The sequence below is a fragment of the Lissotriton helveticus genome, chromosome 3_1 (assembly GCF_964261635.1).
Source record: "Lissotriton helveticus chromosome 3_1, aLisHel1.1, whole genome shotgun sequence".
Lineage (NCBI taxonomy): Eukaryota > Metazoa > Chordata > Amphibia > Caudata > Salamandridae > Lissotriton > Lissotriton helveticus.
The window spans coordinates 24,855,096-24,868,687 of record NC_136061.1 but is presented as its reverse complement, the minus strand read 5'-3'; the positions used below and the strand labels follow the sequence as shown (position 1 = coordinate 24,868,687).

Genomic DNA, 13,592 nt, shown 5'->3' with positions numbered 1-13,592 from the left:
CATTCCTATGGGCCTTTTGGCCCATAGGAATGAATGGGGAGTTATTCCTTATTTGGGATTAGCAATTTGCTAATCGCAAATAAGGAATATGTAGGAATCGCAATATTTTTTGCAATTCCTACATGAATCCCGTTTTGCAAGTCCTTAATAGCGATTCCTTATGAATCGCTATTAAAGACTCGCAAAACGGGTCTTTGATGAATCTAGCTGTAAGTCCTATAATAGCTGGCAGAAATATTTTTCTAATGTTGCTGGCAGCCAATCAGAGTGCTTGCTCCCATGGGAGTGTGGTTCTGTGGGAGCCTATTGGCCCAAGGAAAAAAAGCTCCCATGGCCAATCAGCTGGCTCTATTTTTTTTAATGAATGTGTGGGCCTCTCACTAGAGTCCATCGAACCCAACGGTCCAGATCTACAAATATTATTTAACCTGAATTACTAAAAGACATCTGAACTGATTTACACCAAAACACAAAAAGCACAATTTCTGGAGCAAGATCTAGCTTTCTGCCATACTTGGTGTTATTCCGTTAAACAGTTCTTGCAGTAGGTCTGTCTCAAAAAAGTCTATGGAAAATGTTTTGGGGATTTAGGTCCACATGCATCAACCTATTTAGGAAGTGCAAACGGTGCGAATCGGTAAATTCGGCCGTTTGCGCTTCCTAAATACGTTTTTGAGATGCATTAAACACTCTTTCAAAATTCGCATTTTTTTGCATTTCTTAAAAATGCGAATGCATTTAAGGAATCGCATTTGTGCGATTCCTTAAATGCAATGCATCAATTTAAAAAAAAAAAATGCGAATTTTGAAATAGGAAGTGCAAATTAACACGAGGTTGACCCTCGTGTTAATTTGAGAAAATCTTTAAAAAAGCAAAAATATGCATTTTTTTTACTGTCATGTTACAGACACACATGTCCTTAGGACATGTGTGTGTGAAACATGCACTTTCAAATACATTTCAGGGGTGCAGGGGGGGGGTCCTTTGGAACCCCCTGCACCTTTGGAATGCATCAACAAATTGCGAATTGCATTTTCAAATTCGCAATTTGTAAATGCCTTCCCATTGACTCCTATGGGCCTTTTGGCCCATAGAAATCAATGGGAATTGCGAAAATGCACTTAGGAATTCGCTATTTATTTGAGATTCTGTAAAAATTGCGATTTTTACCGAATCGCAAATAAATAGTGAAAAAAATGATGCATAGCATTTTGCAATTCTTAATTTGCGATTCGGTAATTTTCGCAAATTAAGAATCGCAAAATGTATGAATGATGCATTTGCCCGTTTGTGTTTTTAGACCACTCTGTTTTTCTTGGCCCCCACTTGACAGATCACCCCAAACTTTCCCTGCAAAAATTGGGCAGAATATACATTTTTTTTTTAAAGTTTTGTGAAGATTTGTCAATTGGCACCAAAGTTATTATCAAATCAAACAAGGCTTTTCCTATGGAAGGGCTGACTTACCTATAACTACCGAGTGGTGACAGCTACTAGGTAATATATACATATATAACATATACGTATTAAAAAATAATCATTAAAAAACTATGATATTTTGAGTTTTGTTTTGTGTGTTCTGCTCAGCAGGTGATACAAATGGTGCTGTTCACTGTGTGCACTGTACACCAGAACTGGTGAATTTCTGTAGTTTCGCAGATTTGAACCATGGCCCAGTTTCTGTGCTTTTGTTCAGTAAATTTCATTTATTGATGCACTTAATTTCCATCCCCCTTCAGCCGTTTGCAATGGGGGCTAGCAACATAATTTAGCGAAAGTCCAAGCCCTGTGTACAAACCGCTCCATGCAGCCAATCTCTGCTGTTTTTAGGGGGAAACATCACTTACAACGAAACTTTTACAACGCACTACCATTACAACGCGGTCATTACAACGCAAACTATTACAACGCATTGCGCTGGGGGGCACTCTAGGATAGGGAATAGGTTAATTTACTATCCAATAACCTTCCCTAGTGTCCACGGGGACTGGAGTTGGAATAGTAAATTAAACTATTCACTATCCAACACCCAAAAGCGCTATGCGTTGTAATGGTATGCGATGTAAAAACCGCGTTGTAAAGGCATGCGATGTAAAAGCATGCGTTGTAATGTCATACATCCGTTTTTAGGGGTTGGCCCAAAGAGCTTAAACGTTGGCCAGTTCTGTTTTATTTAAATTTTTTATATTTTTTTTTGTTGATACACTGACCCTTATTGGGTACAGCAAACAGGGAACCCAGGGCGAGCTTCATATCAGGGTAGTGGACCCAGGGCAGGCTTCTCTGACCAGGCACTTCCTTCTCGGGGTCTGCTGTTCCGAAGCCACGACTGTGAACCCCGGAGTAACGAGGCCAGGGTTGGTGACGCGTCCCCTGGGTTTGTGGTGCTCGGGCATTTTGGCATGAGGCTTACACATTGAAAGCTACAAAGACCCCATGAGCAAGGTGAGCCCACCTTGACCCACAGGCCTAGAGGAGGGATGCTCAAGGTCCCACCATGGCTTAAATGGGATACATTTAAAAAGAATACCATGTAGAAGCCTGGCTAGGTCAAACTTTGCGCAATTCCATGACTTGTAATCGCAGCACCGTATTTTGTCTTGTAAGTGCTCAAGGGAATGGTAGGGGAACGGCCACCCACTTATCCCAAAGGCCTATGTGCACCCAGGATACACAAAGAGCAAAGTCCAAAATCACAATCCCATTTCCGAACACGAATACAAGTTTATAGCATCAGGAAAAATAAATGTAATGAGTTGTCACTCCAAAACTTAGATAGTCACGGTCTTCTTTGTTCTCTCATCTCATTCAGAGCCTTGAAGATTATACAGATAGCTCCTGATAATCAAAGTGAGCAGTTGGTATAGTCAGGCTGTAGATAACACGTGTTTCGTCTTGGGTATATCGCCCATCGACTTCCTCAGGGCTACAATAATTACAATGAGAGACGTACACTTTGATGATATTCAGAATTGTCTGTCCACAGTTTATTATTAATAATAAAAATAATCTAGTGCAAGTAGAAGTAAATTAGTGAATCAAGATGATTGAGAGAAGAGGTCACTGGAATATCTACCCGTGCCTGAATTCCATGCTCATGTAAAACATTCGTATACAATGAAACAACGTCCATTGTCACAAATCTCATATCTATGTCTCAAGTCAAATCATTAAGAATGTTTAGCACATGTGAATGTGTGTACTTGTGAACATTTTTGAGGTGGGGGTCCCAATTCATTTATTTTTCAGGGGGGGGGCATGTCATGAAAAAGTTTGAAGACCACTGTCCTAGTTGAAGGAAAAATAAAACTGCCCTCTCTGTGCCCCCACCGCACTACAGACAAAAAAAAAGACCAGCGCCCATTTACCATGCTCTCGAAGTAGGCGGTGACGGCTGCAGATTTGGGTCCACTGTTTCCCCCAGAAGGGGAATTGGACTTGATGCCCACAGATAACCCTGTTATTCCCCATTCCAGGGGAAAAAATTTCACATTCCTCTTATATCATGAAGATACCTCCCAGGATTGTAAATTCTGCCCGTAGTACATCCCAGCTGAGTTGAGGGGCTACTCATACTGAAGCCCACAGTTGTATGTGTGTTCCTAGAAAAATAATGTCCACAGTATAGCTATACTAAAGGCCCGATTCACAGAACTAACTTAAGACAAAATCCTAAACTTACTACTTTTGATATTCATAGAATGGATTTACGACTACTAACTTTATGTCCGCACTCGGGCCGGAAATTATGGTGCGGAGGCGGAGCTTCTGACCCGGACGGACCTTCTGGCTTGGGGGGCGGAGCTTCTGCCTGGGGGCGGAGTTTCCGACTTGGAGGCGGAGCTTGCGGCCCGGAGGCAGAGCTTGCGGCTTGGAGGCAGAGCTTCCGGCCCAGAGGTGGAGATTTCAGCCATGGCTAAATCCTCACCTCAGAGACAGAAGCTCCGCCTCCAAGCTGCAAGCTCTGCCTCTGGGCCCAAGCTCCACCTCCAAGTCGGAAGCTCTGCCCCCGGACAGGAATTTGCAGCCGATTGCGGACGTAAAGTTAGTAGTCGTCAATCCATTCTGTGAATATCAAAAGTAGTAAGTGCATTCTGTGAATACCAAAATTAGTAAGTTTAGGATTTTGTCTTAAGTAAATTCTGTGAATCGGGCCCGGAGTGCTTATGTATTTCTACTAAATGGAGTAAACTTTGGTATATTTTGAAATACTTAGAATGTTCTCCCTTAACTATGATTTGACAGGGGGTTTGTTACTGTTCCCATTGCTCATATAGATTTCTGTATTTACTACTTTCTCAGTACCATTAAAGAATATTGTTTAGCTAATCCTGTTTTTTCAGTTTCAATGTAATTTTTGATTTAACTGTGATTCCTTAAAATTGTGTTTCATTTAACATTTTCTTTTAATTTATGATGTATTGTTATTTCCTGGTGGCTGTCTTTCCTTAAAATTGGTTTATCTAGCTTGGCTTCCTCCAATGCTTTTCTCATGTTTCCCGTTTTAGATTAATTCCAGGGCTTCAGCAAGGGTCTTTCAGCCAGATTCATCATTCTCCCGTTTTGCGAGCCTCTAATAGCGATTCATAAGGAATCGCTATTAAGGACTTCATGTAGGAATTGCAAAAAAGATTGCGATTCCTACATGTTCCTTATTTGCGATTAGCAAATTGCTAATCGCAAATAAGGAATAACTCCCCATGCATTCCTATGGGCCTACAGGCAAATAAGGAATAACTCCCCATGCATTCCTATGGGCCTACAGGCCCATAGGAATGCATGGGGAGTTATTCCTTATTTGCGATTAGCAATTAGCTAATCGCAAATAAGGATGCGATTTCAAGGGTGCAGGGGTGTCCAAAGGACACCCTGTAGCACCCCTGAAATGTAATCTACATTGGTGTTGCGCACACACATGTCCAAAGGACATGTGTGTGTGTAACATGCAACTTAGAAAAATGCATTTAAATGCATTTTTCTAAGTTTTTGCTATTTACCACGAGGTTTGACCTCTCGGTAAATAGCGGCCCGAAATTGCAATTTCGCAATTTTAAAATGATTCATGAATTGCATTTAAGGAATCTCAAATAGAGATTCCTTAAATGCAATTCTTCGCAAAAGTGCGAATTCTTTAATAGCGAATTTTGCATTTGGGATGATGAATCCCAAATGCAAAAATTGCACTCGCAAAAGGCAAGATTCTGAGAATCTTGCCCTTTGCAAGTGCAATTTAGCTTGATGAATCAGGCTGTTTGTCTCTTCAGGGGGTTTATGTTGAAATGGCAGCCCCGGCCAGGCCAGGGTGCCTTCTAAGATGGAAAGCCCACAGCTCGAGTGTTGAGGGAACAAATTCTTTTAAGACTTTCCAGGGGCTTGTTTCCAGAGGGGGTTACATCTTTATGGGGTCAAAACAGGAGTCAATGGCCCATAGATGACAGTGTTCCGATGATTCATTTTTCTTTCATATGGAATTGGTTTGGCAGGTTTGATTGACATGAGATGGAATAAACTCAGAAATCCTTCACTCTGACATGCCGATTCTGCCCCGTAGGTGGGGTTTCCAGCTTTGGGAATGGGGAGGTTCCGTGTCCACCCCTCTAATCAATCAATCAATCAAACATTTATAAAGCACGGCAACTCACACGCGAGAGTCTTGAGGTGCTGGGACCATTTGGCTGCTGCGTGGTGTTATGTTCAGTGGAACAGTCAGGTTCTGAGTTCCTTCCTGAAAGTCTGGAGTGCAGGTGCGGTCCTGAGGTGTGGGGGAGGCTGTTCCATGCCTTGGCAGCCAGGTGTGAGAAGGAACGCCGTCCACTATTGGTTGGGCGGATCCGAGATGTGTCTGCAAGGGTGAGGGAAGCGGATCGAAGGTATCTGGCTGGTTGGTGGAGGGTCAGGCGTTTGGTGTATGCTGGTCCTTTTTTGTGTAGGGCCTTGTAGGTGTGGGTCAACATCTTGAACTGGCATCTCTTCTTGATCGGGAGCCGGTTAAGTTTCTTGAGGTGGGGTGTGATGTGGGTCCTTCTGGCGAGGTCGAGAATGAGTCTTGCTGCTGAGGTTTGCATGGCAGCTCTTCTCTTTGTCACTCACCCGTCTCCTCTCTCTCCACAGATGTCCCCTGTGACGCCACTCAGCAGATGCCCTCCAGCGCGGACCAGGAGACCCTCTTCACCTACCTCTTCCAGCCATCGCCTCACATCCTCAGCCGACAGGTCACCTCAGCTCAGCTTTGGTTCTTCACGGGCCCTGTGGTACCACCCAGCCCCCCACTCAACATGTCGGCAGCGCCAGCCGAGGTGCTGGTGCTGACCGGGCAGGGCCAGACCAGCATCGCCACCAGCTGGGTGCAGGTGTCAGCCGAGTGGACCGCCTTCCACTTCACCAGGCCCTTCCTTCACCACGTCTCTCAGAAGATCTTCGTCCTGTCGGTGCAGTGTCCATCATGCCCGTGTGTCTCGGACGCCGACAAGATGCCCTTCATCGTGTCCATCACCAAGCCCCGCCCCCAGGACCGCTCGCGCAGGTCCTCCCTGCCATGGTCTCCTGCAGCCATCAACCTTCTGCAGCGGCCCTCAGATGATGCCCAGAGCCACGCCCACTGCCACCGTGGCTCCATCAACATCTCCTTCGAGGAGCTCGGGTGGGACAAGTGGATCGTCCACCCCAAGAGCTTCCTCTTCCACTACTGCCACGGGACCTGCTCCACCTCCAGCAACCTCATCCACAAGCTGGGCTTCCAGCTGTGCTGCGCGGCGCTGCCGGGCACCATGCGCTCCCTGCGCGTGCGCACAACCTCCGACGGGGGGTTCTCCTTCAAGTATGAGACGGTGCCCAACATCATCACAGAGGACTGTGCCTGCATCTGAGGGCAGCTGGGGTGCTGATCACACACCGACATGTGCATGACATACATACATGTGGGTCATGGTTCTTTGAGTGCTCTGCTTGTGTATGTGCACATGTCCGTGTGCAGGTGCCTATGTCTGTGTGAATGTGCATATGTCTGTGTGCATGTGCATATGTCTGTGTGCATGTGCATATGCATATGTCTGTGTGAATGTGCATATGTCTGTGTGCATGTGCATATGTCTGTGTGAATGTGCATATGTCTGTGTGCATGTGCATATGCATGTCTGTGTGAATGTGCATATGTCTGTGTGAATGTGCATATGTCTGTGTGCATGTGCACATGTCTGTGTGCATGTGCATATGTCTGTGTGAATGTGCATATGTCTGTGTGGATGTGTATATTTCTGTGTGCATGTGCATATGTCTGTGTGCATGTGCATATGTCTGTGTGCATCTGTCTGTGTGTATGTGCATATTTCTGTGTGCATGTGCATATGTCTGTATGCATGTGCATATGTCTGTGCGTATGTGCATATTTCTGTGTGCATGTGCATATGTCTGTGTGCATGTGCACATGTCCGTGTGCAGGTGCATATGTCTGTGTGCATGTGCATATGTCTGTGTGCATGTGCATATGTCAGTGTGTGTGTGCATGTGTGTTTTTAGGTGTCCGTGTGTACAGATGCCATTGCAGGGGAGTGTCTCTTTTTGTGTTCCTGTCTATGTCTGTATGTGCAGATGTTTGTGTGCATGTTTGTGTGCACATGTTTCTGTGTGTGTGTACAGATGTCAGTGCATGTTTGTGTTTCTGTGTGCATGGTTGTGTGTTTGTGTCTGTGTCCCTATGTGCCTATGTCTGTGTGCATGAGCATATGTCTGTGTGCGTGCCTGTACACATGCCGTGTATGTGTGTGTCTGTGTGTGTGCTTGTCTGTGCGTTTGTGTCTCTCTTTCTATCTACCTACTCTGCCTATGTGTGTGTGTATATGTATGTCTGTGTGCATTTGTGTTTCTGTGTGTGTGTGTGTGTGTGTGTTTAGCTGTCAGTGCATGTGTATGTTTCTCTGGGCTTGTCAGTGTGTTTGTGTCTGTCTTTCTATGTGCCTGTGAGTGTGTGTGTTGTGCCTCCATGTGATGTGTGTATTGTGAGTGCGCGAGCCCCGGGGGACCGTCTGAAGGCCCTCATCAGCCTGGTTCCCGTGTCTTGTCCTTCGTGTTGTGAACCCCCAGGCCTGGCCCTATTGTGACTGACCCCAGCGTCCCCTGGCCCTACAAGGATGTCTCACCCTCTCAGGCCCTGCGCTCGCCGGCACCGCTCCCACTCACAGCTGCAAGCACTCACACCTAGAAGCTTCTAGAAGCCTGCTTCCGCCTTAACACTACTCACACAAGACTCTCACACCCTCAGCTCAAGTCAGAGGGATGAAATCCCCTCATGGTTCTCACTGCACTGAAATGCGTGAGCGTCACACCTGTTGCGTGACGCTTGGCAGGACTGCCTGGCATGTTTGAGGCCTTGGTTTCGCTCTGGCGGATTACAGGTTACTGAACACTGCTTTTCTGCACGAAGGCTGCTTAACTGGTGTGATCTTAACTCATCCAAGTTCCTGTTATCATTCCATAAGTGTAAAAGAAAAATCGAAAGAGGAAACTGCAGGTGGTTTCGGTTGTGAGAGGCTGGGAGGGATGTGCGAGGGAAGATAACACACCTGGATATCCCCTCTGCTCAGAGCGGTGGTAAGGATGGGTCATCGTAAGGCTCAGCCACGCACCCCTTCGGAGCTGCACCTATCATGGTTTACAATTGTTGCACTACGCTCGAATGTTGTTTATTAACATTTTTTAAATAAAAATTACATTACCATTAGATGATGTTGCACAATAGTGCACATCTGTGCTGCATTTTTTTGACAATGTGTAATAAAGAATTTTACATTACTTACCATTGCAGCATTTCCATAGCGACGGGTGTGTGGGACGTGCGAGAGGGCTAGCTAGGCTGAGCAGAGTTGTGTGGTGGGCTTGTGGAACGCCAGTCGGCGGTTGATGTATGCTGGTCCTATGTTGTGGAGGGTCTTGAACCCATGGGTGAGTAGTTTGAAGTGGCATCTCTTCTTGATTGGCAGCCCGTGGAGGTCTCTGAGGAGGGGGTGATGCTTGACCGTCTTGGGAGATGCCTTATGAGCCTGGCTGCCGTGTTTTGGAGGGTCCGGACTCATTTCAGTAGTTGGGTTGTGATTCCATCATAGAGTGCGTTCCCGTAGTCAAGTCGGCTGGTGATGGGGGCCTACGTTACTGTTTTCCTGACGCTGGATGGGATCCACCTGAAGATTTTACGGAGCATTCGAAGGATGTGGAAGCTTGAGGAGGTGACTGTGTTCACCTGGCGCCTCGTGGAGAGCTCACTGTCCAGTATGATGCCCAGTTCCTGTCGTAGGTGGTGGAGGTTGGTGCTGGTCCGATGGCCACCAGGAGTTGTCCCAGGGGGAGGGGTTTGGCCAAAATATGAGCACTTCCGTCTTGTTGTTGTTCAATGTGAGGCAGTAGGACTTCATCTAGTCTGCGACGTGGGTCATAGTGTTCTGGAAGTTTGCTCTGGGGGTGGAGGTGTCTTCAGTGAGAGAGAGAATGAGTTGGGTGTCGTTGGCATGTAAGATGATGTTGAGTCTGTGGTTGCGGACAATGTTGGGCAGTGGAGTCATCTAGATGTTGAAGAGGGTGGGGCTGCGCAAGGAGCCTCGGGGGATGCAGCAGATGGGGATTTTGGGTTCGAGGTGAACGGGGGAGGCGTATTCTTTGAGTGTGTCCAGTCAGAAACAAAGTGAGGCATTTGAGTGCGTTGCCGCTCATGCTGGTGTGATGTGCCCGCTGAACAGGATATGATGGAATACGGTGTCGACAGCTGTGGAAAGGTAGAGGAGAGTAAAACAGCTGATTCTTCATAGTCGAGGATGGTCCTAATGTTGTCTGTTGTGGTTATGAGGTCTGTTTTGGTGCTGTGGTTTGAGCAGAATTCTGATTGGGAGGCGTCCAGCAGGTATTTATCTCAAGGTGATCTGTGAGCTGGTGGTTGATGGCTGTCTCAAGGACCTTTGCTGGGAATGAGAGGATATGGGCAGTAGTTCTTGAGGTCATTGGGGTCTGTGGTGGGTGTTTTTCATAGGGGTCTTACTTCTGCCTGTTTCCAGGTTTCGGAAAGGTGGCAGAGCTGATGGCCGAGTTCAAGATGTGGTTGAGCAGTGGTCTCCGTGTTGAGAGGTGTCCATCCGGTGAAATGGTTGTGATGGATTTCAGTGGGGATTGAGGGTGGGGTGACCTCTGTGGGCTGAGGGTCAAAATTGCCGTAGAAATCTGCTATCCTATTGTGGAAGTAGTTTGAAAGGGACTCACAGAGGTCCTGGGTGGGTGGGGTTGTGTTTCCAACAGCCTTTGGGGTGGAGAGTTCCCTGATGATGTTGAAAAGTTCCTTTGCTTGTTTGCTGCTGTTCTCGAGGCATGTGACAAGGGGGAATTTTTTGGCTTCTTTGAGGGAGTGGTGATAGTTCCTGAGAGCAGACTTTAGTGCAGAGTGGTCAGTAGGGTTTCGGCTGCAGCGCCATTGTCTTTCTATTCATTTGCATTCTCTTTTTGATACCAGGAGTTCTGGGGAGACCTCTTGGTGTTGGGTGTTTGGTGATGATGTCGGTGATCCAAGCAAAGAAATTTTGGGTGGCCTGGTTTACGTTGTCCATGGTGTAGAGGTTTGTGGCACTGAGGGTGGTTGTCCATTGGGTTGGCAAGACTTTCTTCCATCTGCGTTGCACAGGGGTGTGTGGTGTGCCTGTGTGTAGGAGTGTTTCTGTGATGGTGAAATGGATGATGCTGTGGTCTGAGCAGGTGACTTCTGAGGTGTGGCTGAAATTGAATCTGTCACTGGTGGTGAAGATAGGGCCGAGGGTGTGACCAGGGCTAATGCTGGGGCTTGCAACGATTTGTGTCAGGCCAATATTTTCCCAGAGGATCGAGGCATGTCTGTCAGTTGGGTCGTCAAGATGGACGTTGAGGTCCCCAACGAAGAGGTATGGATGGGATTCAATGTCCAGAGGTGCGATGATTTCGGCGACGCCATTCCAGGCGAGGGTGCCTGTGACGATTGTGTTGGCGTAGATGTGCTCTTGGAAGTTGAGGTGTTCCATGAAGGGGGTCGAGGTGTCATCTGTGGTGGTGAGTCTGATGGAGTCTTTGTGGATGATTACTATCCCTCCTCCGGGTTTGAGTGGGTGGACTTTGTGGATCATTTTGTAGCTGTTGGGGGCTGCGCTGGCTATGTCCGGGGCAGAAGCTTGCTGAGGGATCTGGCGTTGATTAGCACACATTGTAGCCGGTTCTGGGTTTCGGTGGTTGTCGGTTTGGTTTTTGAGGTGTAGCATGTGAAGCCGCAGCGACGGCAGATGAAAGGACCTCTGTGTTTCTTGGTGTTTGGGAGCAGCATGCGGTGTTGGGTCCTTCGAGGTTCAGGGATTTGAGTGCGGTGCTGGAGTAACTGGTTCTCTGGTGAGGTCCAGGGGTCCTGGCACAGACGGGTGCAGACAGGCTTGCTTTTATTTTATGCTGGGCCGGCTGGTCACAGAGGTGGGCGGGTCCTGGTGGGAGGGTTAGAAACAGGAAGTGCTTCCAAGCGACGCTGAGGCTTTGGCTTGGGCCGCTAAGCAACGCCAGCGATCCGCTTCATCAGAGTCGGGGGTTCTTGTTGCTGAAGATGAAGGCTGTTGACAGGGTGGGCTCTAGGGCGGTGCGACCGGTGCCACTGCACCGGGTGCTGACTTCCGGGGGGGGCACTGTGTTTGCAAGTTTATTAGCATTTTTTAGCACCTGCTGCTGCGTTCGTTTCCTACAGGAATTTCCAGCCAAAGAAATGTCAGGATAACTCCTGTGATTAATGTTCTTCCTGAAGAAGATTTGGAGTTTTGTGAATTGGGGGGTTGACTCACTATAAAGTAGCACAGAGGGTTAATACGCCTGTTGCAGAAAACCAGTACCAAGCAGATAACAAAGTGCATAGAACTAAATAGGTCAGTGGGTTACTGTTTTTAAAAGAGACATCATTTTGTTACTTGCAATTTATAAGTTAGAATCCTATATTAGGATTTTAAGTTAAATAAATTGCAAGTAACAAAATGATGTCTCTTTTAAAAACAGTAAACCACTGACCTATTTACATTCTATGCATTTATAATTGTGCTGAACTATTAACTTTTATCAAAGAACTGCATGCAGTCTTTGTATGGCTTTTGAATAAGCCGAATAAAGTTATTCTGACAAAGAACTGCATGCAGGCTGCAAAGTATATATATTGAGAAAAGATTAATGTTGCAAAAAGTATTGAATTGGTCAGAAACCTATTCTCATTATTAAAGAGAACTCCCAGCTATTGTGTTTCTTTTTAAATTCTGAGTTTGTGCTTCTCTAGACCAAGCACTCTTAAACTACCCTTTCTACAAGTGTGGATGACATGTGACTCCTGCACCTTGGAGTCCTCTGTCTTATGTAACATTTCCTATACGCTGAGTTACACATGTATGATTTATTGTGTCTGTTTGATGTGTGCCTGATGCAAAGTGCTCTGACACCCTAAACTGGTGAGTGGCGCTATATATGTATCTGAGAGAGAGTGGTTATGGAGACTTGGGTACTGTTAAAGGGGGGTGCTGAGGGAATCCGTAGTGGTCTAGTGGAGGTGGTCATTTGGGGGCGCAAACAAACGTTGTCGCACAGGGCGCCACCAGCGCTAAAGCCGGCCCTGGCAGTTGAGGGCGCTCCAATGCAAGCATAGGCTGGCAGCCTTGAGGGTGGCGGCGGAGGGCAACCAGGGAGGAGTGGCCACTCGGTCACGCGGAGGGTGCTCTGTATACATACCTGTTGGCCAGCACACATTCATTAAAATGTTAATGAAGAGTATTTGTCCGGGGGGGGGGTTAAATGAAAGTTCAAGAAATTAGTTATGGACGAAAAACAAATCACTGAACACAATTTAAAAGTAATGAAATTAAAAGTAATGATGGACACAGAACAGAAGCACTGAAACATTTTTATTTGATCAACAGTAACCTGCCTTTTTTTCTCTCACATGTACAAATCCACCTGGAACATACAGAACATACAAGCCAACCTGTCCCCAATCTCCAGGCGGCATTCACCTCAGAAATGTAACCGTGTCACCCTCCCAAAGCAATGAGACATGTAATATAGTTTGAAAAACACTAGCACGAACGTAATGGAAAAGAGAAATCCAGCAAGCCCAGGCAGGGGTCCCAGTGACTGTTGTCAAGAGCTCCCCCCGTGTGTTATGGAATGGGCTGCCCCGCTCCGAGGCCTGACAGGGGGCAGGTGCTGGGAGGAAGGTACTAAGCCTGGGTGGAGGGGTGTCAGAGTGACCACAGGGCTGGTGCTGCTCTCAGGTGATGTAGGCCCACTGCTCAATGGACTTTGCATTGCCCTTGCATATGACATGACTGGCAGGGGCAGCCGTTCATTGCATGTGTGATTAACCCCTGCCTCGCCCGTGCCCCCCACACCCTGGGTAGAGCCAGGATCCCCTCACTGCGCCCCGCGTGCAGCCTCGCGTTGAACCACCTTCATTGTATTGTAATATCATATAGCGTTACTACCCCGAAGTGAGGCGCTGAAGCGCTACATTTTTATTGTTGGCGATGGACTCTGGTTGTTAAATTGTCACCAGTTGTGGTCAGACGTCCACAGCCTC

The 13,592-nt window shown here is 46.9% G+C and overlaps 1 protein-coding gene across 1 annotated transcript in view; it reads left to right on the top strand.

The window, feature by feature from the left end:
* The window catches only part of INHA (inhibin subunit alpha), a 32,001-nt gene extending 23,213 nt beyond the window's left edge, over positions 1 to 8,788 (top strand). The window contains exon 2 of the mRNA XM_078679134.1: positions 6,113 to 8,788. Within this exon, the coding sequence (XP_078535260.1) occupies positions 6,113 to 6,867 (755 nt within the window). The 3' untranslated portion in view covers positions 6,868 to 8,788. The remainder of the gene's footprint in view (positions 1 to 6,112) is intronic.
* The last annotated feature ends 4,804 nt before the right edge of the window (positions 8,789 to 13,592 follow it).